At 39.1% G+C, this 26,506-nt stretch overlaps 1 protein-coding gene across 5 annotated transcripts; it reads left to right on the forward strand.

Moving 5' to 3' along the window:
* The first annotated feature begins 1,150 nt into the window (after nucleotides 1–1,150).
* Nucleotides 1,151–26,263, forward strand: LOC120564016 (Wilms tumor protein homolog). 5 transcript variants are annotated; one of them, XM_039808598.1, is made up of 9 exons: nucleotides 1,151–2,111; nucleotides 6,364–6,486; nucleotides 8,440–8,542; nucleotides 12,088–12,171; nucleotides 18,240–18,339; nucleotides 21,631–21,775; nucleotides 22,549–22,638; nucleotides 23,053–23,136; nucleotides 23,513–26,263. In XM_039808598.1, exons 1-9 carry the CDS (start codon nucleotides 1,646–1,648, stop codon nucleotides 23,632–23,634), a joined length of 1,317 nt encoding a protein of 438 aa, XP_039664532.1. In that variant the 5' UTR covers nucleotides 1,151–1,645; the 3' UTR covers nucleotides 23,635–26,263. The 5 variants fall into 5 exon arrangements, with proteins under 5 accessions (XP_039664532.1, XP_039664531.1, XP_039664534.1 ...); XM_039808597.1 differs by having other exon boundaries at nucleotides 1,152–2,111; nucleotides 23,053–23,145; XM_039808600.1 differs by lacking the exon at nucleotides 12,088–12,171 and having other exon boundaries at nucleotides 1,153–2,111.
* The last annotated feature ends 243 nt before the right edge of the window (nucleotides 26,264–26,506 follow it).

Below are 26,506 nucleotides of genomic sequence, written 5' to 3' on the forward strand. Positions count from 1 at the left end.
TTCGTTATTTCTTTAGATTATAATAGTATGTAAATAAATAAATGTATTGTTTTTTACTGCGCGGGAGTGAACATAGGGCTATTTATTAAACACCAAATTATGTTTTTTACTTAAAAAATATGTCTTGGGTTTTTACGGTAGTTTTCCGGCCACAATAAATAATATTTGTGAAGGAATAACGTTCCATGGTCACTGGCCTTTTGTAAAGGCAGATTAGATACCTCTCCTATTGGCTACATTTTAGTCAGAAAAATTAAAACATGTAACGTTAAAAAAAAATAAAAACGAATAGAACCGTAGGCCTCAAAGCCTAAATCCGTAAGATTTATCGTCACGCGTCTGCGACCGATTATTCATCTGCCAACAACTTAAATTAGACCGTTATCCTCTTTGTTCTAATATATATATATATATGTATATATATATATATATATATATATATATATATATATATATATATATATATATATATATATATATATATATATATATATATATATATATAATTATAGAATCTAACCCGGGGAACAAGTTTAAGTAGTCGGAACGAACTGCAGCTATTTTCAGAAGGAGTCTTGGTAGGCTATTTCATTTGACTTCTCTTTACTGTAATACTATATTCCTGCGCGGGCCGGGCCTCTTCTCACCTCTATTTGTGTCCAGGTGAATTTTACAGTTTAAATAGTTTATCACAGGGTGGTATCGAGATTGTCGGATTTTTTCGATTACAAATGTCTAAAAATGGCTTGCTGTATGTGGTAGGCCTAGGTCTTGATTAAAAATGATGTGTAAAAAGTCCAGCCTCTCATGAATAAAGTAGATGTATAGCTCTCTACCTTTTGAAACAAAGTTCATGGGATATTTTTGGAGAAAAGAATTCATGATGATGAGTTTTTTTCTACACTACCCAAAATATAAGAAAGGATTTTTATTTTGAGTCACTGTGTGTGTGTGTGTGTGTGTGTGTGTGAGTGTGAGTGTGTGTGTGTGTGTGTGTGTGTGTGTGTGTGTGTGTGTGTGTGTGTGTGTGTGTATGCATACAGAAAATGAATGAAGTCAGAGGGCTCCTGTCCCTCATCACCTCCTGACTCCACCTCCCTCCTCAGACACACACACAGGCTGAGAGTGTGGAGGGAAAAGAGGGCTACTCCTCCTCACGCCTCCACTCCTCTTTCTCCATTCACTGAGAAAGCTCTGAGCAGAAGCCTCTCTCCTCCTTGAAAGGACTCCATCTCTCCAGGCTGAACAATCTTTTACGGCTGCTGCGGGGGGAAAGATCACAGCTGATCATCGTGTTTCATTTCTCTTCATTTCTCCTCCACTTGCTGCTGTTGCTGAGAAAAGTTGACTGCTTTGACTTTGAGGTCGCCATGAACTTCTGTCGGACTGAAGGAGTTACCAGATCAGCCGTGTGGTGCTGTTAACAATTGATGCGCAAAAACTGAACCACAGAAGAATTGAAAGAGAAGAACCAGTTCTTACAGTGAGAGAAAGACAGACTCTCAAGGATTAAGAGGGTGGTGGCTGATTTGGGTTTGGGTCAGTGAGACACACAGGCAGGGAGGCAGACAGGTAGAAGCTACAGGAAGACCGATCAAATTTAAAAATAGCATACCTTTGTCCTAGTTTTGTCCCCTGGACCACAATGGGTTCAGACGTACGTGACCTGAACTCCTTGCTGCCCCCACTCTCTGCGGGCCCCAGCCCCGGCTGCCCTGCCATGCCCGTCAGTACGGCCCCTCAGTGGGCTCCTGTCTTGGACTTTCACACCACTCCCTCGCCTTACTCCACCCTGGCCGCCCCCCACACCTCCCTGGGGCCACACTCCTTCATCAAGCAGGAGCCCAGCTGGGGGGCCACCAGCGACCCCCACCACCACGACACAGACCCTCACTGCGGCCTCAGTGCCTTCACCGTCCACTTCTCGGGGCAGTTTACTGGGACCGGGGCCTGCCGGTACGGGGCATTCGGTGCACCCCCACCACCACCATCCAGTCAACCGCCGTCTGTGGCCGCCCCACACCACCACCAGCCCCCCAGCCGGATGTTCAGCAACACACCGTACCTGACCAACTGTATGGACACACAGCAGGCAGCCCGCAACCAGACAGGTAGGGCTGGAGGAGCAGGGCGGTGTGTGTGTGTGGTGTGTGTGTGTGTGTGTGTGTGTGTGTGAGTATCATCTGCACTGTTTCTTCCTTTAGTTCTTCTCCACACATCCTTTCTTTGCTGAAAGCTTCACTCTGTGTTGATAACAAAGTTCACTTTTCCATAACTTGCAAATGAGATTAAATGTAGAGGCAGGATGTGCCACTGCTTAATTTAATTGAGTTTAATCTATCAGTAAGTGGCAGTGCGGAGATGCAGTATGTCCCCCATGTTTTGATTTGCAGAAGTCTACCAACCTGATGTAAATCTGAAGCATGATAATTCAGATCACATTAGCCACATATAGATCTGTCAGTATTACACATGTATAAGCTATACATGAAACATTATTTGACACGGTTTGCATTGCCTTCACTGCTTGGAGGCCTTAGTTCACCATCATTTTGCATCACTGAATGTGTAATAAACAAGGAGATGACTATTAAAACTCATACAGGTTGTTATTTAACCACATTAAACTAGCAGCGAGACCATTGCATGCCTATGTAGAGAGATGATCCAGCTTAGACACTCTCAGAAAATTGATGGTTCTTGTTTCACCTAAAAAGAAATCAGTTTGGTATTCATTAATTTAACGTTTAAGCCAAAGACAGCCATGCTTATAGTGTAGTGATGCGTGTGTAAATTGACCACTAAAAAGCACGATCAATTAGCGAGATATAAAAAAACCCACATGGTCCGAATAATTCCAGGCTCGGGACTTTAGCCTTTATGAAAGTCTTCTTTAAAGATAGAGCCCCCCTCTAAAGCAACTTTACAGCGTGTCCAATTTTTTTTTTTAGATCAAGTATTGCCTGTGTTGAAGCTGCTGAACACTAAACTAAAATAGGCCCCAGCTGATTAAAGGACTAAGGCTTCTAACTACTCTAACACTAATGTGACAAAACAACAGTATCTAAAATGTGTCTGCTTATGAAATTCTAAAGTTTTTGGGAAATAAGTTTTCTCTTCTTTAATTATTTTTACTATGTCTTATAAAAAAAGAAAGAAAGAAAGATACAGCTGTTGAGGCATTGCTGAGTTCACTTGTCTTTTTGGCTATTGGAGTCTGGTATTTCACACAATTTTTCTGCATTTGTATACCACAGTATAATGATTTTAGTCTAAAACCTTGAAAATGTTGGTGTTATCTGTTTTCTCCTACTGAACAGATGCAATTGGTTAAGACAAGTAGACACAAACATTTTGTGTTGGAGTGAAAATAACACATGAAATCACATACAAATATTTAGCATTTATTTCTTCTCTTTTCTGTTGAAAGGAATTGAGTTTATTTTAATTGAACCTTTCTTTGCTGTATCTAAACAATTATTAGTGTCTGCAGCATCACGTTATACACCAAAGTAATTGGATTACATTTTTTTTTTTGCTTGAAAAGTATTTTTATGCTTTGCCAAAGAATATGTGATACAGAGTCAAGGAAAACATAGTGAGCAAAGGTGTCAAAGGTCAATAATGGGATTTTTCTAAACATATGATACGTACTTTATGCATGGGGTTTTGCATACCGATCTCATCTAATCCCTTGTCTTCTCCATGTAGGATAATAAATCTGTTAGTAGTTTCCACACAGATTAATTAGTAATAACATGCTTATCAAGCAGATAATTTAGGAATAACAATATAATCAAAGAGCCGAGCCGACCTCTAACCTGTTTTATCTGCTCCCCGCTGTGGCTGGACGAGCACAGACAAACAAACTAACAGCAGGACTCGGGTCACACAGCAGAGCTGATAGCAGAGCAGGGTCACACAGACTACCACTGTAAACGCCTTCATTTTTACATCAGAGCAGAGCATTTATTGTGCTTGAACTTTCCAAAGCGTTTGCTCATTCTTTTATGACTTAACTGTAACAGTAGCAAGACATGATAACCTGCTAACATCAGTACTGCTCATGGGAATTACTGGAATTGTTGGGTCTTTGTAAATTATAGAGTGTGGTCTAGACCTACTCTATCTGTAAAGTGTCTTGAGGTAACTCTTGTTATGATTTGATACTATAGATAAAATAGAATTGAATAGAATTGAATTGAATTGAAAGATAATGCTTGAAATAGACCTAAAAACAAAATCATCTTGTCTTTGACGCTGTGAAAGACTAAAGTGTATGAAAAGTATAGGGCTGGGATGAAAGCCTTTGTAACGATTCAGTTCTTTCACGATACATGGGTGCCGATTCAATTTGTATTGCATTTTTCATTTATTGTGATTCTAGAAGTATTGAGTATTGCAACTTTCCTTCTTTAACAAAAAACAAAAGTTGAATAATACACTTCTAGCGACAATATATCATTATATATTATTTTTTGTTTTCTAAAAATAATGCCCATGTCAGTCAGTCTGACTTTTATTTAATTTGTAAAGAAGTACATAACATGGATTTTCTGCATTTTCTGTTGTTTTTTTTTGCTGGAAAAAACTGCGTACTGGAATCAGAAAATATTTAGGTCAATCATTGGTAAAATAAATAAATAAATAAATAAATGGGGCAACCTCTAGCTCAGTATATGTAGCTGAGTCCTGAAAATAAAATAAATATGAGGGATTCCACAATTTAAAGTTGGGGATTTTCACAAAATTGAAAAGTTTTAAAAATGGAATTTTAGTTTGTGAACAAAGAGTCTTGGGGTATTTCCAGACTTTGGGATTTCCAGTTTGAATACAAATTGACCTTATTGCTTGTCACCCCAATGCTGGACTACAAGGCAACAAAAGTATCACCCTACACCCACCCACCCACACCCACACACACACACACACACACACACACACGCACGCATGCGCGCGCGCACACACACACACACACACACACACACACACACACACACACACACACACACACACACACACACACACACACACACACACACACACACAGAAAAAGGAGTCAGACAGGGGTGAGTGGAAGATAAATGGAGATGTTTAATGAGTTTTTTCTCTTCTCCCTCCCTGTCTCCTCTCACCCAATGATCCACTGAGGAAAGTGAGTGAAAGTGCTGCATTTTAATTAATGAAGCATGTAAGAGTGAGAGAGAGAGAGAGGTGTGTGTGTGGGGAGGAGATTAATGGGAGTGTGTTGTGCCCTTCAGGTCAGTCTAAGTCATGACTCAGGTCTGGTCTGGGATGTCAGGCATAGATCTAGTCTCCTCCAAACAACAGTTTTTGAACATGTGTGTGTGTGTGTGTGTGTGCGTGTGTGTGTGTGTGTGTAGATACCGTTCGGGTCCATATTTATGAGCCCTCGAATCATATTGTTTAATAAAACAAAATTAAAGAAATATTATTTTTCACCTAAGTAGAGACTGATCTCAGTCTTATCATCTCTCTGGAGTATCCGGTGTTTACACTTTCAAAGCAAAATATAGGCTAAAAGTATAAGTGTGTAAAACTGTACAACATTGCTCAGAAGTTACATAACACCAGGAGCAAAGACAACATACATTTAATATTTGGTTGCAAAACTATTCACCAAAGAAATTAATGGGGGAAATAAATAAACAGTTTTTAAATGCTGTCAGGTAAATGAGATCCTTTATTCATATGATTGAATGAATCTTTCTAAATTGCTCCAAAACGTTTATGGAAACAATTTCCATTTTGTTTGTCGATAGTCCGAAATCATCAATAAGGATTTACTCCACAACCTGTAACTGTCAAAGAAGAGAAGTAAAGGATTTTGTTTAAGTCTAAATTTATGCCAATTCCTCAGTTTCTGTGGAGGTGCACCAAACTGTATTATGACTTTTTGATCTGATCAAAATCTCACTTCTTCTTCTCTGCTCAGCATCACTTACTTTACTGTAAATATAAACTTATCATTTTTTTAATAATGTTTTTGTAGTAACTTGACTATTAAACGTGTTCTTGTAAGCAGAAAACAAAATTTAAAGCAAGTAATTACAAGTAAAAAATTACATTTATTGTTTATTGTTTACAAGATTATAGACACAAATTCCATTTTTATTCATCTTGAACTATTTTAATGGTTGTGGTAAGTAGTAATACCAGCTTTCAAATTAGGGGGAACAAATGAACCAAAACACTAGCCTCATGTCATTGTAGTTGATGAGAGAAAATGACAAAAGTATTGTTGTGTTCAGGATGTGTGAATTTAATTTAAAAGTTACCTTCCTACGCACTTGAATATGCCGTGACTCTTTGTATTTACTGCTTTGTGTTTCTGCGTCGCAGGTTACAGCACAGTTGCATTCGATGGAGCCGGTAATTACGGTCACACTCCTACACACCACAGCTCGCAGTTCTCCAACCATTCCTTCAAACATGAAGATGCTTTAAGTCAGCAAAGCACTATGGGTAAGTGTGTTTATGTGTTTCAGCACAGAACTTTGTGAACGTTGTGAATTTCATTTAAACGTTTTTTTAGACACAACTTTTTGCTCCTCTGCCCTACAAAGGCATGCTACAGGAGCAGTGAGTTTTAAAATGTCAAGCTGTCCACCAAACTGGGAAACCAATGAAAAGGTTGTAATGACTTAATTTTATCTGTTTTAGTTAGGGTAATTACTATATTCTACCCATATAAATAATTTCCTTAGAACCTACATACAAATATAGTATCTACCAACAATTGGGATATTTGTTTTTCAACTTTCTTGGTCATTTGACCCAACTTATTTACTGTAAGGAAACTAAGTTTTCTGTCCTATTAAAAATCAATATATTGAATAAATTTACAATTTAATACATTTAAATATGTGATTTTAAATTAAGTTTAACCGCACAACTGCATGTGAATTCCACTACAATGCTAATATGGTTCTTGCTACTCTGCTAAGATAGTTAGCTTTTTGGGTAAGGCTTTATTTATCTACATAAGAGCATTGACACTGTCATGAACACGTGAACCCTAACCCTAACCCTAACTCTAACCCTAACCATAACTTGTCATGACAAATACCAAATGACACTTAGTAAAAGAAGTGTTACGTCATAAACGTTTATGACTTATTTATAATGTTTATGACACGTTCATGACAGTGTCATGTCACTCTTATGTAGATACCTTCAAGTAAAGTGTAACCGCTTTTTGTTCCAAAACCAACTGAATTACAAAGATGTCAGTTCATTGAAATGATCAGTTGTCAATTACAGATCATTTCTTGGGGGAAATAAACTAGTAATGATAAGCTTTTAGCTTGTGATTTTCTCACCAGCTAACTTTCACTTCGCTCTCTTTCTTTCTGCAGTTAAGTGTAAAGGCAGAGTTTAGCGTGTGTGTGTTTTGTAGTACTATGGTATAATCATTTTGAAATGGTAACACATCTCAGAAAGTCAGGTCCATTTTAATTAAATACAGTATGTTGTAGCCTTTGTAAGGCTGTTTGGTTGCGTTACAAGTTGCTTAATCTCCTCTCCCGAATCCAAACATACATTAAAAGTGGGCCTAAATGTAACACATTACTTTATACAAATGTCTGACAAATGGTCCTGACTGTACCAGCCTCTAACTTCTCCTACACAGATCTGGAAAAGACTGTGACCCATTTCAGAGTAATCTGAGTATTTATTATCCTTCAAGTCACTTTTCTTTAAAAAAAAACAAAACAGCAACAACCCAACAATTCAGAGTCTCATTCAATTAGATCAAAAATAGACCTTTATTTAAAGCCATTGTATGAGTTCACAGCTGGGTCTGTAGGGCAGCTCCCTGGCCCTCACCTGGGGAGTGTCTTGTCCCTTATTTTGACGTCTTCCCAGTGACCTCGCCTGTCGGAGGTATAAATCAGCCACATCCTGACTCACAAACTCCCTCTTCTCCTCCTCTCATCCCCTCTTTCATCCACTCACCTTTGCCTTTAATCCCTCCTCTGCACATGTAATTGGTGAATATTTAAAGGTGTGTTTTCTCGCAGCCGCCGCTGTAAATTTCTTCTGATTTCTACGGCATAAGATAACTGGGAGAATTGGAGCTGAGAGGGATTTCGGAATGTGGAGAAATGTCGAGGGAGCCATTCACTACACTGCTGGGAAAGCTCAGAGAGAGAAACATGAAGCGAACGGTCTTTATTTGTAGAAGAAACTGCCGAAAAATGGAAAAAAAATAAGAGAGGGCAAGAGAGGGCAGAGTTTAAAAGGAGATGAGATATGGAGGAAGTTTAAACACAACATCTCCTCTGAGTGAGTCATTGATGCGTTTACCGTCATCTTCAGCCTTTATGGATGAATAAAGGGGTTCAAATGCATTTGCACATATTATATATTATGTGTGTGTATGTGTGTGTGTGTGTGTGTGTCCATGCACTACAGCTGAGCAGCAGTATCCTGTACCTCCTCCTGTCTATGGATGTCACACACCTTCAGACAGTTGTACAGGCAGCCAGGCACTGCTGCTGAGGAACCCTTACAACAGGTAAAACACACACACACACACACACACACACACACACACACACACACACACACACACACAACACACACACACACACACACACACACACACACACACACACACACACATTCCTTGTAATGCATACTGTAGCACACATGCTCTCTTTGAAATCTATTTTTATAATAAACAATCATTAACAATTACAGTACAGCTGGAAATGTTTCAGAAACCATTGTTGATTGTAGTTCAGTGAAAGGTAGCAGGATGCAGTTGTGAACAGGATGTTCACCTTCAGGACAGGTCTGTCTGACATTCTTTTCTGTTTTTCTTCTTCTTCCTCTGGGTGCTTTTCAACTGTTTCACTTGCTTTTATGCTAACTCTGCCATGCGAAGTGGATGTTGTTTACATGCAGATGAGTAGCCTATTAATCCACAGATAACCTACGAAAGTCACGGTGCCACTGAAGGAAGCAAACTAACAGTATCTGGAAGTTCTGAAGGAAAGTGGGTTGATTTACTGATTGGAAAATATAAAAAAATAAAATAAATCATAAATCAAGTTATTCTGCTTGCCATTGACAGAGGTATGCAGGCTAATCATCATTATTTTACTCTTTTCAATCAACACTGGTCTTTTATTTGACATGTGCGCTGATATTTTCTCCCAGCACAAATTGGGCTAGCAAAAAATGTGCCTTTTAAAAGTTTAGAGTTTTTTAGTGATGTTTTTTTCATATAGATACTCTGGCTTTAAGATCAGTATTTATTTTCAGCGACATTTAATCCAGGTTTTACCCAACATTACCCTACTGTAGCTTTTAGTGAATAACAGAAGTGCTGTTATTTAACCCATACAATTTATAACACTATAGGCCAGATAATCTGTTTGATCATTTGCAGGGAGACCTGTAGTGTGCCACCAGAGCATTTACAGTATGATGTGAATGAATTCAGATTGATACAGCTCTAAAAACCTCAAACCATTTCTAGTCTGATAAAGAATCAAGTTTTTCAAGCTGGTTTTCTAATTATGTTTTAAATATTCATTTTAATTAACAGGAAAAAACAAAGGAAATGAGAAGAAAGTAGAGTAAAAGCCTGCTGTTGAGTCACATTAAGCCGTTTTTCCAAAACACCGGGATGCAAGTATAAATATCTATATCTCCATATCCAGTGTCGGCTCACATATACAATGTAGTACTACCTGTACATGCCTTTTAGAAGTGTGTGTGTGTGTGTGTGTGTGTGTGTGTGTGTGTGTGTGTGTGTTAGTGTGTGCACGCTAAGCAGATATCAGTTCTGTTTATGAAAAAGAAAACCCCTCTCCTTTTGGGACTATCTGTGTCTATTTCCACCCCATATTGTCTGTCTCGTTCTCTGTATCTCTCACACAAACACTTACACACAGACATACACAGACACACAGACACACAGACACACACACACACACACACACACACGTGGCTGTGAAGACTCATGAGTCGAGTCAGTTGTCTAATCTAGCAGGCTGGTACCAACAGGACTGTATTTACTCTGCAGGCCATCAGCTTGGCCCGCTGGAACAACATGAAATGAATACAGGCTGACATCTTATTAATCCACACACACACATACAAACACACACACACACACACACACACACACACACACACACACACACACACACACACACACACACACACACACACACACACACACACACACACACACACACACACACACACAGAGGCTAACACCCTACAACACTATGACAACTACAACAGTTTGTAGCCAGCAAATACATATGTGTGAAAAAGACTCTTAAAAGTATTAGTTTGCTCAAATCACAAAAAACCCTTAGGTGTACCTAGTCATGCTGATAGTTCTGGTTGTATTTGTACAGGTTTTGAGAAATCTGTCTCTGAGATTTCTGCCTACAACACAGTACAATGGAGGTAAATTGAATACTGTGTTTCCTCTGTCCCCCATTATCCTGAAACAGTTTTCATTGGAACTATTGTATTCTATAAAAGAGGTTTCATATGAAAACTAATCAAAATAATTATCCAGAATAATGGGGGGCATTGTTTCTGAGATATGAGAGATATGTTGCTTTTGGTGTTTGCAATGTATTTTTTAGCTATGCTAGCGGCATGGCTGTAAGGATGACAATGTCTCTCTATTGGCCAGTTCATTTGGTTCAGACTGATTTCCGTAAGACCTTGTGCAGATATTCTTGGTTCCCAGACAATAAATCCTAATGACTTTGATGAACCTCTGACTTTTCATTTAGCGCCACCATGAGGTTGGCATTTGTGGTTTTGAGTAAAATGTTTTGACAACTAGATAGCTCACTATGACATTGAGACATTCATGTTGCCCTCAGTATACATTCTAATACCTTTGATTATCTGTATCCTTTCTACTAGCACCATCATAAGGTCAAAATGTTTATGTGTTCATACACCCCCTCCATCTCAGCTGTACTTTCTAATAATTTGTAATTTTAAATTAGCAAATATTAGCATGACAATCAAAGATGGTAAACATTATACCTGCTAAACATCAGCATGTTAGAATTGTCATGTTAGCATGGTGATGTTGTACTGGGGGTGGGGACATTCTTTTCAAAGGATGATACCAGAAAAGTTAAGGTCTTTTTATTTATTTATTTATTTGGTGAATTGACCTTTTAAAGTCCTGTTCCTACACTGCACTTCTCACTTGCTGCAGACCCGGGGCAATATCTGTTTTTCTTTGGATTGTCAGTTGATGTTTCCAATAGTTGCACTCTTTTTGTTCATCTATGGCCACTATCATTCCTAAAGGTATATTACCAGTTTACTCTTGTGGTTTACTTTTTTTTTTTTACAAATTAATTCTACAAAAGAGAGCTTTCAATGAATGCATGTAGGCTGAATCGGTGATGGGCTCCATCAGTCAGCGATAGAGAAGAAAAGCAGACACTTATTTATTTGAAAATGTCATGGATCATTAAAATCTTGTGCTCAGCCTCCATTCCAACAATACTTCAGCAGAAATACCATGTGTGCTCTGCTGGCTATGTGCCCTGCTGTACTGTAAAATAATAACTGCGTAATGAGAAGGGTACCAGGCACCACATCTACCCCGTCCAGACTGCTGTGAGTCTGCAGGTGGTGTGATAGAGGGGCTGTGGTGTTAGGGGGTGAGAGCTATAAATCCAGTGTGTGTGTGTGTGTGTGTGTGTGTGTGTGTGTGTGTGTGTTTGTGGCAGTGTGTTTAATCACATGGCAGGTCTGAATGATTGTGGAATCTGCTGTGTTTAATGAAAAGTGGCTATTGTGGAAAAATTTAGCTTTCTTGGTATCAGTCTGAGGCCCATTTTTTAAATTGTGTGTGTGTGTGTGTGTGTGTGTGTGTGTGTGTGTGTGTGTGTGTGTGTGTGTGTCTGTGTGTTTGTGTGTGTTGGCATTTTTCATTAGAGTGCTTCTATTGAGGACAACAAAAGGCAACACAGCCACAAATGGATACACACACTCAACCCTGCTAAATGACAGTCCAATGCACAGCTCATGAGCTTTTCTTCTACGTTTGTCCCTCCACAGCGGAGAAAATTTATATCAAATGACCTCTCAGTTGGAGTGTGTGGCATGGAACCCTGTCAATACACTGGCGTCCACCATAAAGAGGTAGGAACATTGCTCTCTTTAAATAGAAGCAGTCGTGAAGTTTATGTTAAATAAGACAGTGGGAAACATGAAGACTAGGATAGATACAAGTGAGGCTGAACAGGCTAAATGTTTTGGACCGGCAATGGCAGCATCAGTTCATCTATTAGTTTGGTACATGAGATCATTCAGCACATATTAAAACCATGTTTTTTGTTGAATTTAGATAACCTGGTTTTGTGGAAATAATCCTACTAAACACCCCTGGCTTGTTCAACAGATGATTGAAAAAAGACAAAAATAAACAATAAAGAACTTAAAGGTATAATATGCAGTATTTTACTAAAAGACAATGTATAGACTAATACAAAAGTAATCAATACAAAAGTTCCTCTCAATCATCAGTTATAACCCACTAGAAGTGTGTGGTGGTGTCTGTATTTGCTGAGACCCTGCCCTCTGCCTGTATTTTCTCTTTTTTTCTTATTTTGCTGTGTGCGGGGCATTTATGGGCAACAGCAAAAAGCCTTTCAACCCCACGAGGATGTGTAACCCCCTAGCCAATACCAGCGTGCAGGTTATGCAGCTTGTTTTCATTTCCAGGTACCGCCACTTTGTCACGCCCTTGAAGCGCCTCATTCCAATGCACAAGTTTAACCGACACACACACACACACACACACACACACACACACACACACACACACACACACACACACACACACACACACACACACACACACACACACAAACAGGATGAAGCTCTGCAAAATCCCGAAATGTTGCACCTTCCCACAGAGGTGTGGGTGTGTTCATTTCTGCTTTAGAACAACATCGCTGTAAACAATCAGAAAATAACGTTTTATTTATCTGATTCACTGCTTTGTTTGGTGCTCCCTATCTTCATTCACTCTCTAGTTCGCTCGACCACCGCTGTGTTCTCTCTCTCTCGCTCATTGAGCCGGTGAGGAGGGGCCAACTGTGTATATACTTACTGTATAATATGTAGTGAGACTTACTACATATTATACCTTTAAAGCATAAGTTGTCTTTTTGAAAAACTGAGCAAAGTGCATAGTAGACGGTAAGGATGAAAAGGAGAATTTGTTTGATTAATTATGAATCTACATGATAAACAAGTCTAAAATCCCTAGAGGCTTCAATGTTCATTATATCTCACAATACAAGTTAAAAGACAAAGGCAATTTTAGAGCAAAAGCAACTGCATGCAGTGAATGCAAGTAGGTCAAATTGACACAAATGTGCTGGGCACAGTGAGGTGAGTTAGTTATAAATATTTCAACAAAAGGTTATTTCAATATTTCAACAATAGATTAAGATTGTAGATTAAGTTAAAACAGAAAGTATGGGTTACCCCTACTTGTATGCTATACTGTATTAGATTAGTGAAGCATATGTATGTTGTGTCTCTGTTTTAACATTTACTCATAATTTGTCCTGTTATTCTTTTCTTTCATCCTGTTTTATCCTGTTTTATATAGCAAATGTTAATAGTTTTTTTCTTATGCCCTGTTATTGTAATTTATATCTGCGAAATGGGACTACAGATGGAAATTAGCCTTTGGGCTACAATCTGGCACTTTTACGTGTACTGCTGTACATGTTCATTAAATGTGCATTGTCCTGAAATAAATAAATAAAAATAAGAAATTAGAAAACAAAAATTATCACTGTGGTATCAGCTTCCCCTGTTCACACAAAGTTAAAAACATTCAGTAGTATGCACTGTACTTTATGTCATTGTGACCTGCATAGCTGTACGCCAGTCAGCATCTGTGTCGGCTCACAAATACCGTCCTACCCTGAGCCAACAGGCATTCATCATAGTTAACAGATGAATGTGTGTGTGTGTGTGTGTGTATGTGTGTGTGCCTTATAGAGACATCCGCAAAGGGATGGTAGTGAGAGGGAATGTCCATGAGTATTTGGCGGGTGTTGCTGCATTGTGAAGAAGTAGTGTGAGTGTGCATATGTGTGTGCTTGTGTACAATTATCTGGGGTGGGGCTCATTATCAAATAGCAGAGGGCTGCTGATTATATTTAAATGTGTGACAGGAGAGACAAATGTCTTCTGGCCCACAGACCGTTGTGTTTCCTTTTTCAGTAAAGGTCTTAAGACAAAGTTGATACCATGATGTTTCAGTGGCCTTGGTCAGCTCTGACTGTGGTGGTGTTTCTCTCTGTGTCACTATTTGTTCTCACTCCGTCAATGAGGGGGAGCAGGAGAAGGGAGGGGATGTGTGAGGGAGTAATCAGATGAGGGGGAAGAGAAAGAGGAGGGAGTTAGAAGAACACTGGGAGATAAAGAGCGACGGGGCGAGGAGCAGGAGATGAGGAAGAGGAAGTGTAGGGGAGTTCAGCTTAGAGAGGAAGAGCAGATAGGCCCGTTCCCAATGTTCATGCATCAACACTGAACCACACATCACCTGCCAAAAGGTGTTTTAACATTGTTTGTTTTCAACAAGTACTTTTGTTCTTGCTGACTTTGTCAAGTTATTTTTTTATCATACCAATTTGTGAAGTTACACTGCTATGAATTGTGGGTAAGATACCTATTATATGATATTCTTTTTTATTAGATTTATTAGTAGATTCCCTGGTATTATTTGTATTTACTGTGTTAGTTGTGTTGACCTTCCTGACCTTTCTTGTTGTGATGGTGATGACATTGGGCATTCATGTTCATTTATAAAACTTGTCCTTAGTCAATATGGCAGGTTATAAGTAATCTCATTGGTTCATAGCCGTGACAAAATAATAAAATACAACGGCTATGACGTCTAATTCCTTTTGCGCAATAAGTCTGAGGAAAAAAAACACTTATGTGCCACGAAGGGAAGATTGCGTTCATCCGCACACACACACACACACACACACACACACACACACACACACACACACACACACACAACACACACACACACACACACACACACACACACACACACACACACACACTGCCATGACGCAGAACTGGTTTAAAATCAGCCAAATGCCTTTAAGTGTAGGCTATATTTAGAATATGTTTACTGCTTTACCATGCTGTCTGGCAGGCCTTCTTGACGTTGAGCTGAGGCCTTTATCTATGCTTTCTCCTAAGCCACCAGACTCTATTGACCAAATGGTAATTTTACCTTGCAGAACACCGGAGTTGTTGGTTTACCGCTGCCTTGTTTAGTTATTTTGTTTGGGTTATTGTGTGACTTTGGTGAATAAAAACTAAACCTTAAAACAAAAACAAAAAATAGCCCATATACTAACTGCTATTATAACAATACCCATTAGCTGTGATATAATCATAACATACCACAGCCAGTCATGACCTACATATTGTAACAGGTGAAAAATCCCTGTCTTTTTATATATAAAGCACACAGCCTGTATTCAGAAACTGTGCCTTTAAACAAGCCACCGGGACTTTCGCACATTTGTAATGTCACAACTATACTATACGTAGGTAGTACTGCTGCAGTGCTGTTACAGTCATTCACCGCCTGCAATGGCGGTGCTGAGATGCCGAGAGCGCAAATGGGGAAGACCCAGAAACACAGACTTTTTCAAGAGGGGGGGCTTAAAGAGACAGGTGCTAAAACGGAGCGTTTCAGACAAAGGATGAATACAGGTACTGTATTCAGACAGACAGTATGAGATCACCATGACATTTGGTTGAGTGTTTTTTGAACATTAAAGCATGTAAACGTGTTTCAGGTGAATCCCAAAATACAAGTATGAACCTGAAAATGAGCATAATATGGGACCTTTAACAAGATGAGGATTGATCCCTCAGATCCACCACCAGTTGCTGTTTCAGTGGAAGGTCCATTTGTCCCAACCTGTACATTATTGCTACTTTATCGCTATTACCAAAACTTATGAATCAATGAACATAAAAAAAGGAGCATTCAGTATGATTAACACCATGTCTACCGCTGACGTAGTCTCCTCCTGTCCTTGGAAATAGGCAGACAAAGAGCACCTTATGATCACTTGGCCATATACTATACATTCCCACTGCAGCAGCACAGGATGCAAACTCCCATCCTCCTCGTTCGGTTAGACAGACTGAAATATAACACATTTCATAGACAAGAGCTTTCTGTTTCTCTGTGTGTTATCATAAGAAGATATGAGAGGCAACATTGGCAGCTGTGTCACACAGGGCAGGTTTTGTTCTGCTCTTTAAGTCAGAGTGAAATACTAAAAGCTGTTTGCGTCATACATTACTGTAAGTGTTTATGTAGTAGCTAATGATAAAATGATAAGTCTCTAATTGATTCATTATCTGATCAACAGTTTATGTTAAAAACAAATTTGATAATTATTTAATATAACCATTTTTTAGTTTGGATTAATAATTCAATAGTCTCACATTGCAAGACCTATCTCCACAGCGCTGTGGAGTAAGGTCTGGCTCCTCCTATCCATTCATTTATTTATTTATATCTGTATTTATTTATTTATTCCTGTATTTATTTCTATATTTAACTTGACTTAAGTAATTTTCCGTCCTCCATACCGGACACAGCAACGCTGTTTCTTTAAAATGGTCTCGGGAAGGAACTTGTTTTGGTGTAACATTTGCAACCCCCCCAAAAAATGCCACATACAATATTAAATGAAGTTATCTGTTCACACAATACAGTAATGTGAGCTATTTAAATTAGCTGGATACATGGTAAACGTAATTTGCTCTTAACAGTGTATCGTAGCGTTACTTCGTCCATAGCAATCCTGCCACAATCGGCCCTAAAACGTCCCAGTTAGAGAATAAATGCCTTAACTAGGGCTGTAACGATATGCGATATGAAACCGAAATCGAGATCCACGAGCCTGTGTGCCACGAGTGAGAAGGCAGAATCGCGACACACTCCTTCAAACTCCCAGAGTTATCCTTCCGTCCGTAAAGACGGCTACAAGCGAAGGGGCCCGCCCCTTCGCTTGTAGCCGTCTTTACAGTTAGCAAAATTTACCCGACAAAAGGCACCAAAACGACTAATACTAATAGTAATTTAAAGATGTGGTAGAACTGGATCTGGGTAACGCTAACGGAGATGTAACGTTACGAATGGCCACTGTTCTGACTCGGGTGCCTGGGTCTGTTTCTCGACGGTTCTGTAAACTGCTGTAAGCACCGGAGTTAAGTGCTGACTGGGGTTGGATTGCTGTAATGATAGCGCCTGGCTGCTAGCTGGCTGGGGGTTGACTGTGGATGTGTCCCCGGGCCCGACTGAAGCCCAGGCCCACCCGGGCCCAATGGTAGCGCCGCAGGTGCTGTGTTGTATTACTGTGTTGCAAAGTGGCATGTAATCAATGACAAAATGATGCCATGTGGCAGAAAAAAAGTTGTATGACGTTTACTGAATATAACTCCAACCCCCAAAAATCGTGATATGAACCGAATCGTGGGTTTGGTTTGTTACAGCCCTAGCCTTAACATATTCTTACAACACACACATACAACATATAACCAAGCATGCCTGCCTTGTTGCGCAATCCGAATTGTCTGCAAAACTTGCCATTTTCAACATGAAGCTTGCTTTATAAAAGTTTGTTGATCTTTCCCAAAACAAAAGAGCTTTGCAAGGCGAGGGACATCTGCCGATTGTCCAGTAAATGAACTGTCTTCGATCCAGACTAATACTGTAAAGGTTCTATACAGTGTAAGACATATTTTATGTGACAATGTGAACAGGTTTGAATAATGATATTGTTTGCCAAATGTTTGGATTTATGGCATTAAATCATGTTGTTGCATCTTGTTATATGATGTCTCTCTGCTTTACATTCATCCTACTGTATGTGGCAGCTGTCTGCTTGGAAACCTTTTTACCTGTGAGTTTTTGTAATTGTGCGATGATTTAGTGGCACAGAATATTCGATTTTGGAGCAGAACCTTTTTGATTGAATAGTTGTCTACTCTTGGATAGCTAGATTTCTTACTTAGCTGGCTTTGGACAGCTGTTCAAAACTGTAAAAGTGTTAAACTACAGTGTTGATTTTCTCACTTTTAGGTAAATTAAGTGTTTATTTTTCATTTTTCATCACTCCTCTCACTTTCTGTGTTGGCAGCCATGCAGCAGGCTACGACAGTGACCCCAGCACCCCCATGTTGTACAGCTGCAGCACACAGTACCGCATACACACACATGGAGTCTTCAGGGGAATACAGGTAGGACTCATACTACTGCTACTACATCGTCTCTGCATGTAACTTCTTTATTTTTTTTTTTTTATTGTCAAGAGGCAATCGTGAGGTCACAGAGACCTTCTGCCTGCCACCTTCTTCACTTACATGTTTAGTGCTTGTACTTTTACACATTCTGTAAAATGCATAAAAAGACATACTGAAAACCTACACTTTTGGAAGAAAAAAACACATTTCTGACACAGAAAAAAGAACGTATTTTTGAGTGAGTGGACTGAAGGAGATGAGTGGTGGAGAGCCTGATGCAATGACCAGGTTATGTGAAAAGATACTGATATGTAGCATAGGAAAGATTTACACACACACATACACACACACACACACACACACACACAACACACACAAATGTCTACACACACATACACACACACAAACACACAAACAAACACACACACACACACACACACACACACAACACACACAATACAAACACACACACACACACACACACACACACACACACACACACAATCACATTGCTTGCACACATACTCAGAGATTTTTAAAGAACAGCTCTAAAGGCCAAGAGGAATCTTTTTCCACAAATCCATTAGCAGTGAAGAAACACACATACACACACACACACACACACACACACACACACACACACACACACACACACACACACACAACACACACACACACACACACACACACACACACACACACAGGGTAACACAGGTACAGATACAGTTTCCATACAAGGATCAGCATGTTAATAAATCATTAGATTTTAATTATTGTCTGTCAGCAGCTCCAAAGGACATAGAGCAGAGATTCTCCAGACCTGCTATTAGTCCACAGCAGGACTTTTTGAGATCTTTCTTTCCTTTTGGGGCCTGTTTCATCATTCACCATGCTCCTTTTCTTCCTTTGCTCCTTTTTTTCTTCTGTTCATAGAAATGGATTGCGAAAAACACACATAGGAGATCTGGCTCAGTGCAAAGAATAAACAACCTCTCACTTTCATGCCTTTTAAAGTATAATTTAAGAGCTGCTAAAACATGAGATAACAGATCGAGTAAGTGATGCTTTGCTCCGTAATTTTTATTACATGGATTACACTAATTCTCAGTCACTGCCAAAGGAAATACAGAAGACAGCCATGGAATTTCATTCTTCATTACTGTAATATTGGTATATGACCAGCAAAAAATATTACACAGCTAGCTTGTTGAAAACTGAATCCTATGATCAAGAATTACGTAACAAATGACTGAATCACAGCTAATTCTATCACTCTGCTGTCAGGAGCTCAATCAGTCAGCTTGACGTTACTTTTGATTACCTTCCAAAGTGTGCAATATTAAACAATTATGAAATAGATAATCCCATGAATTAATTTACACAATATATACACTACTGGTGTATATACACCCCAATTTTTCCAGGTTTTTATTGAAATTCATGCAGTTCAATGTCTTATTGTACTCTGAAATGGAAGAATAGAAAAAATATACCAGCGCATACCAGAGGGTACTGCATGGCGCTGCAAAATGTTGCGGTAGCCATTTTGGTTCAGGGTGCCTTTCACTCTGTACAAATCACCGACCGTGGATCCAGCAAAACAGCCCCAGACTATCACGCTTCCTCCTCCATGTTTGACAGTTGATGTCACACACTGAGGAACCATCTTCTCGACGACGTCCAAAAATCCTGCGTGATGAACCGAAGATTTCAAATTTTTATTCATCAGTCCATAACACCTTCTTCCAGTCTTCAGTAGTCCATTGGCAGTGTTTCTTGGCCCAGGCAAGCCTCTTTTTCTTATTCTGACGTCTTAGCAATGGCTTTCTTGCTGCAACTCGAGCTATCAGCTTGAAGTCTTCTCTTTACAGTTGAAACTGAGACTTGCTTATTTCGACCACTATTAAGCTGTGCTTGAAGCTGTTGTCCTGTGAGCCGCCTATCACACAAGCTGTTGACTCTCAGAAACTTGTCTTCTGATTCTGTTGTGGCTTTGGGTCTGCCAGACCTCTTCCTGTCAGAGTTTCCCCCCGTTTCTAAGTGCCTTTTGATGGTGAAGAATACTGTACTCACTGACACCTTGACTTTCTTCGCAATTTCTCTGTAGGAAAGACTGACTTTCTTAAGTGTTATGATGGTCTGTCTCTCTTCCATTGTTAATTGCCTTTTTCCCGCCATTTTTATGGCAACACAGTACTTTCTGCAGCACAATACTGTTCAAATAATGCTCACGAGGGTATGGTACCACAGTGTGTTCCAACAATACTTGTATACAAACAGAGGGGGTTGTAAGTAATCCAGACAAGTTGGAACACCTGTGGGAATTTGTAGAACCGACTTTTAAAGCTTGATCAACCTCCATTACAGCTTTACGTCAAGACATTTCTTGTTCCCTGAAAAAGGCCTTTTTGTAAAATTCTGAAACATACATTATTTTTCAGTTTTGGGTAACCTTACTTTTTTTAACCTCAGGCAGTTCACCACTAACCTTTGTACCATTTCAAGCTATTCATTGGAATGAACTGCTAAAATTTCAATAAAAAACAAAAAGAATTGGGGTGTTCTAAAACTTTTGACCGGTGGTGTATGTAATAAATGAACCAACAACTCAACTCGTTATTATGACATGTTTCTCCATCAGTGTTATTTTCATAATAATGGGAGTTTTTATTTCATTTCAGAAATTCTCATTGCATTCTAGTGGCAATTTTACCAATCATACTGTTATTTCAGTGTCTCTTTTCTTGACATGGGATATCACCACCTCCGACAAGCAGGTAGCATGAGCGGGTGTTTAGAATAAGAAGACAAATGATACTTAGAATTACTATGCATATAAACTAATGCAGAAAATATTGATTTTTCTTCTCTTTTTTTTTTTTCTTCAACCATGTGTTATTCCATTTATTATTCTTCAGCAGTGTCAGCAGTGAGCAGCAGGGCTGTAATGGGGCCCCCTCTGTTAAAAAGGCGTGACTAACAGCTCCCTTTGGGCTGCAGTCAGTCTGGGGTCATTTTACTGCTAATTCCCAACTAATGAATATATGAGCATTTTATTATAATGATCCCCATGAGCCAGACACATCACATGCAATTATTTACACACAGGACATATTTAATTGCCTGTTTTCTAAATTACATTTTACTGGTTTTATTATTGATGTCCAGGAACAGTTTTTGTTAATTTTGCCTCGAGTGGATTGGCTTTAAATTATAAGTGTGTGTGTGTGTGTGTTGTGTGTGTGTGTGTGTGTGTGTGTGTGTGTGTGTGTGTGTGTGTGTATACAGGATGTGCGGCGGGTGCCCAGCATCACTCCAGCCATAGTGCGGTCAGAGAGCAGCGAGAAGCGTCCGTTCATGTGTGCCTACCCAGGTTGCAACAAACGTTACTTCAAGCTGTCTCATCTGCAGATGCACAGTCGCAAACACACAGGTGAAACCAACAGAAGCAGTGCAATAATATTACGCTTATTAAATAGCTACCGCCAGTATTTCCAGACACATCACAGGCACAATTGCTCGCACAGACGTGTTCCTACTTCACTCACAGGTTTTTTTGTTTGACTTCTTAAAAATGTTTTACTGTAAGTGATGTTTCCAGTGGCCCTAATTTGTCTAATGTCTAATATGACTTGTCTAATATTGCCAGAAAACCGTTCCTGCAAGCTTGGATTTTTTTGGTAAATGTCAAACTTAAGAGCCACTGTTAGCAGCAGCTAGCAGCTTTAGTCAGACAGTCAGTCAGCAGTGTTGTAATTCTATAGTTGTTCCTCAGTGAGAGACACAACTCTGAAATTAAGGGCAGAGTATGTCTTCCACTCTCTCTAGCTAGCAGGAGTTAGCTAACACTTGGCCGGACCAAGAGTAAAAAAAACTCAAAGATATTCAGTTTACATTAAATACTAAGAAAACCAGCAAACAGTCACATTTGAGAAGCCACAATTACTAATAATTAGTTCAAAATTGTTGGCAGTTAATTTTCTGTCAATTGGCTTATCAAAAATCACCTAATTGTTTCAGCTCTACATACTGTATATAGCCATTGTCCATTAACAGCCACAAAGACAACAGCAGTGTTATTGTCGACAAAACTAAACTAGTAGACATTTAAACCTAATTTTCTTATGAGTGTGTGTGTGTGTGTTATCTGTGATGTCTTTAGGTTGTATTTAACTGTCTTTGTCTTTCATTGTTGCCTTTGTCCAGGGGAGAAACCTTACCAGTGTGAGTTCCCAGACTGTGGCCGGAGGTTTTCTCGCTCTGACCAGCTCAAAAGACACCAGAGGAGACACACAGGTTTGATCCCTTTTACTCAAACTGTCTCTCTGTCTTTTTTTTTCAAATGTTTCCTTTCAGTTCTTTGTATTTATCTCTCCAGTTGCTCATCTCTGCTGTTTGCATGATAGCCATTTTGCAGACAATGCAGTCTTTAGAAATGCACAATTGCATTTTGTGTGCAGTGGTGTGCTACACTGAACTCCCCTCAGATAAAGGCTGATCAAACTTTGGAATGGCTTCCCTGCAAACCTCTGCTCTACTGTATTTTTCTATCTCCCTCTGTGTGTGTGTGTGTGTACGTGTGTGTGTGTGTGTGTGTGTGTGTGTGTGTGTGTGTGTGTGTGTGTGTGTGTGTGTGTGTGTGTGTGTGCGTGCGTGCGTGTGTGCGTGTGTGTTTTTGCGTGTGTGCATGCATACTGTACATGTGTTTAGGAGTTAAACCCTTCCAATGCGAGACGTGTCAGAGAAAGTTCTCTCGGTCTGACCACCTTAAGACACACACCCGGACTCATACAGGTAAAACAAGTGCGTAAACTTTTATTTTTTCCATTTCTTCTTCATTCATTCGATGTTTACATACAGTACATACCTCAAAGTAAAGTCATTTGACAACATACTATTGACTTGTGCAATTATGTACTAGATGCAGTTCTGTATAAAGTATATTTAATCATCCCATTCAGGTTATGATCAGCATAATAATATCCTAATATTTCTCTCATTTTCTCCTTTCTTTTCACTTGATTTCATTGTTATTCCATCCGGCTTGCATCCTTTCTAATTCCTTCCTCTCATACTTTCTCCATCTATCGTCATTACCATCATCTCCACTTCTTCTTCAATCCATCTTCTGTCTCCTCCAACCTGTCCATCCATCCCACCTCTTTCACAGGTGAGAAGCCATTTAACTGCCGATGGCCGAACTGTCAGAAGAAGTTTGCCCGAAGCGATGAGTTGGTGCGACACCACAACATGCACCAGAGGAACCTCACCAAGCTCCAGCTGGCCATCTAAGTCTTTTGTTAGCCCATATCACAGTTTTCAATGTAAACATCTGGGTTACATCTGCTTATATTGTCTGTCTCTGGTTAATCCAAACCTGGTGACCCCATTTGCGCCCCAAGCCCGTGTGGGAACCAGCGAATCCTAATGAGTTTCAGTAAAAAATGTAATTGTAGTTGTACATAATTTAGATTTTAAGAACTAGATATCACAGTCTACTAGGCATGGGCCGGTGTGCGATTTTGATGGTATGATAACCTTCAGCAAAAATATCACGGTTTCACTATATTGCAATTACAGCTTTAAAATGTTTTTTTTTTTTTTCCTTTGAACGCAATGTATTTTATTTTTAAACACACTGCACACTGGCAGGGAGAGAGCTTTCTAAACTGCACTTCCTGTCCTTATGTCAACTCATAAAAAACAGCTCATACCTTAAACGGTATGACAGAAAATGTTAGTGGTTTTGAAACCTTGACTTTTTCAAACCGTGGTATACTTTGAAAACGGTAACCGGGCCCATGCCTACAGTCTATGCTCTGAGCCAAAAAAGTCACAGATCCACTGTCTCTGTTTCCAATCCACACATTTTGGAAACAGTCTCTCTTCATCCAGGGTGTGAAATTTACAGGATAAGGCTGTCATTATTCTATATTTGTGTTATTTACCAACAAATCCCATTAAAAGACCAAAATCAAGAATGTTAGGTTGTGTTCAGACAGACATTAGCACTTTCTAAAACCCACAGCCCCCCTCAATCAATTCCAGCGGGGGTTCCAGTGAAAAATGCTTGTTTGACCAGCAAAATTGAACCTGACTCAATTATTTCTCGTAGTAAGCTACTATACAGTGTTTTAGTGTCTGATAAACCTTCAAACTCACCTCTCACCAGTACCTGAAACAACAAGTCCTCACCAACACATCCCCATGTTTTTCGTTTAACACAGTGCTGTTTCTGATTGGAAAGCTACATTTGTTTTGAATTTGTTTGGAAATAAAACTGAACAGCGAGTTTTAAAGTGGTGCGAAATTTGCAATACATCATGTCCAACACCACACACTTCAAACGCAAGAAATAAAGTCTAACCCGTGTCCACAGTGTCCGACAGCCAGCACACTTGTTTATTGCTGCTTGCTTACCTATCAAATGGAACTGCGTCATGCGTAATTATGGCATGTTCGTACACATGGAAGTGAAGTAATAAATAACAAACGTAGCCAAACCACAATCTTTTTCTAAACTTACCTAAGTAGTTTTGTTGCCTAAACCTAACCAAGTAGTTTTTCTACCTAATCGTAACCAAACTGCCACCATTTTACAAGTTTGACAACATGTTTAAAACCGGTACCATTATGTTTCTGTAAAGTGCCCATGTTCCTTGTAAGGAAGGAACATGTCACCAAGTGCAACTGTGTGGCAGTTCAATGGCATTGAGGTCTGTGACAATACTTGTTAGTAGGATCAATTCATTGTTGGTTTTGGTCTTTTCATGGGAATAAATAAAACAAAGAATATCACCAGACTTATTCCTTAAAGAAATATTTCCTTGTTTTTAATTATCGTTTCATAAAGTCAGTCAGTACGACTGAAAAAGGGCATCATTTATCTTGAGTGTCTGTTTACCAGTAAGTTTTTTCCACAGGCAAAAAGTGCTATGTAAAGGAGATGTAAATATAAAAATGTTCACACTACAGTACATTTATTTTACAGAAGGTTCCCTTTACCCGGACTGATTGTTGGTATCATTGCACATCAAGACACTCCAGTCGAATCTCAAACAAAAATCTTTCCATCTTAACTATAATGTAATACGTCATTCATCCCCAGTTATTGACTGTTTTTCTTGCCATCATCCGTAACCATGTGTACAGTGAGGTCAAAGGTCAGCTATATATATGCTCCTACAGCTAAGCACCTTTTCAGCTGTAAATATCTCTTATGTTGAACTACTTTGGGCTTATTTATTATCTGTTTGTGGACAAAAATGGCTTTCCCTGGAATGATTTGAAGGGAGTGAGGTGTCATTCAGTCTCTTTGCTGTGCTCATGCACATGATAGCCCTCTCTGCCTTTTTCTTATAGTTTTCACGGTTCATATCATCAAGATAATGCTGGGTTTGATTTAAATCAAATTAAATGAATAATTTGCATCGAACACCCTATGCAGTGTTTGCAATGTAAGCTTTTTGTGTTTTGTATGGTCAGCATAAAATATACATTGCAAACACAAATATGGTTGAATTCAAAAAGCAACTTTTTATTTTTATTTTTGAGTAATGCCTTAGTGCTGTTGGAGTTAAATTGTCTGGAGTCTCTTGTCTCTGTGGTGTGTAAATAATGCTGGACTTTGGCAGTGTAACACTGCGAGCTCTAAAATATGTCTGTTTGGTCACACTGGCTCTGTGGCCGGGACATTATGGTCAAGATGTAAATAATACTTCTTCAGCATGGGAACTGAACTCTTTCCATGGGAAAATATGTAACTTAACTGATATAATTTAGACTTTAATTTTTCTTTCTTTCATGTGCATTAATAATTGAGTCATAAAACAGCAAATGTCAGTGAATCATTTTGTGTGAGATAAATTGAAAATGATGGTTTCTCTCTGTTAAAATGTATCGTGACTGTTTTGATACAGTACTAGTTTGACTCTGTGGTCTTTATTCATTTAAAAGTTTCTTTGTTGTTTAATATTATAATATAGTATCATCGTCATAAAGCCCACAAACAGGTCACGTACAGTAATGGTTTTACTCAAGATTGTCCAAAACTCCTCACACACAGCAAGTAATAGCCATGAAATACTGTTGGCTTCATTATGTATACTTCCATCGTTATGGGGATCCTATTATTATTATTTTTGAAATATGCCACTTCTTGAAG

Source organism: Perca fluviatilis, chromosome 8 (genome assembly GCF_010015445.1).
Source record: "Perca fluviatilis chromosome 8, GENO_Pfluv_1.0, whole genome shotgun sequence".
In the NCBI taxonomy this organism is placed as follows: domain Eukaryota; kingdom Metazoa; phylum Chordata; class Actinopteri; order Perciformes; family Percidae; genus Perca; species Perca fluviatilis.

What these genes read in the sequence shown, in the direction of transcription:
- LOC120564016 (XM_039808597.1), top strand. Translation starts at nt 1,646, where the DNA reads ATGGGTTCAGACGTACGTGACCTGAACTCCTTGCTGCCCCCACTCTCT. An exon ending in GGCAGCCCGCAACCAGACAG is followed by an intron (nt 2,112 to 6,363) that starts GTAGGGCTGGAG and finishes TCTGCGTCGCAG; the next exon opens with GTTACAGCACAGTTGCATTC. An exon ending in CTGAGGAACCCTTACAACAG is followed by an intron (nt 8,543 to 12,087) that starts GTAAAACACACA and finishes GTCCCTCCACAG; the next exon opens with CGGAGAAAATTTATATCAAA.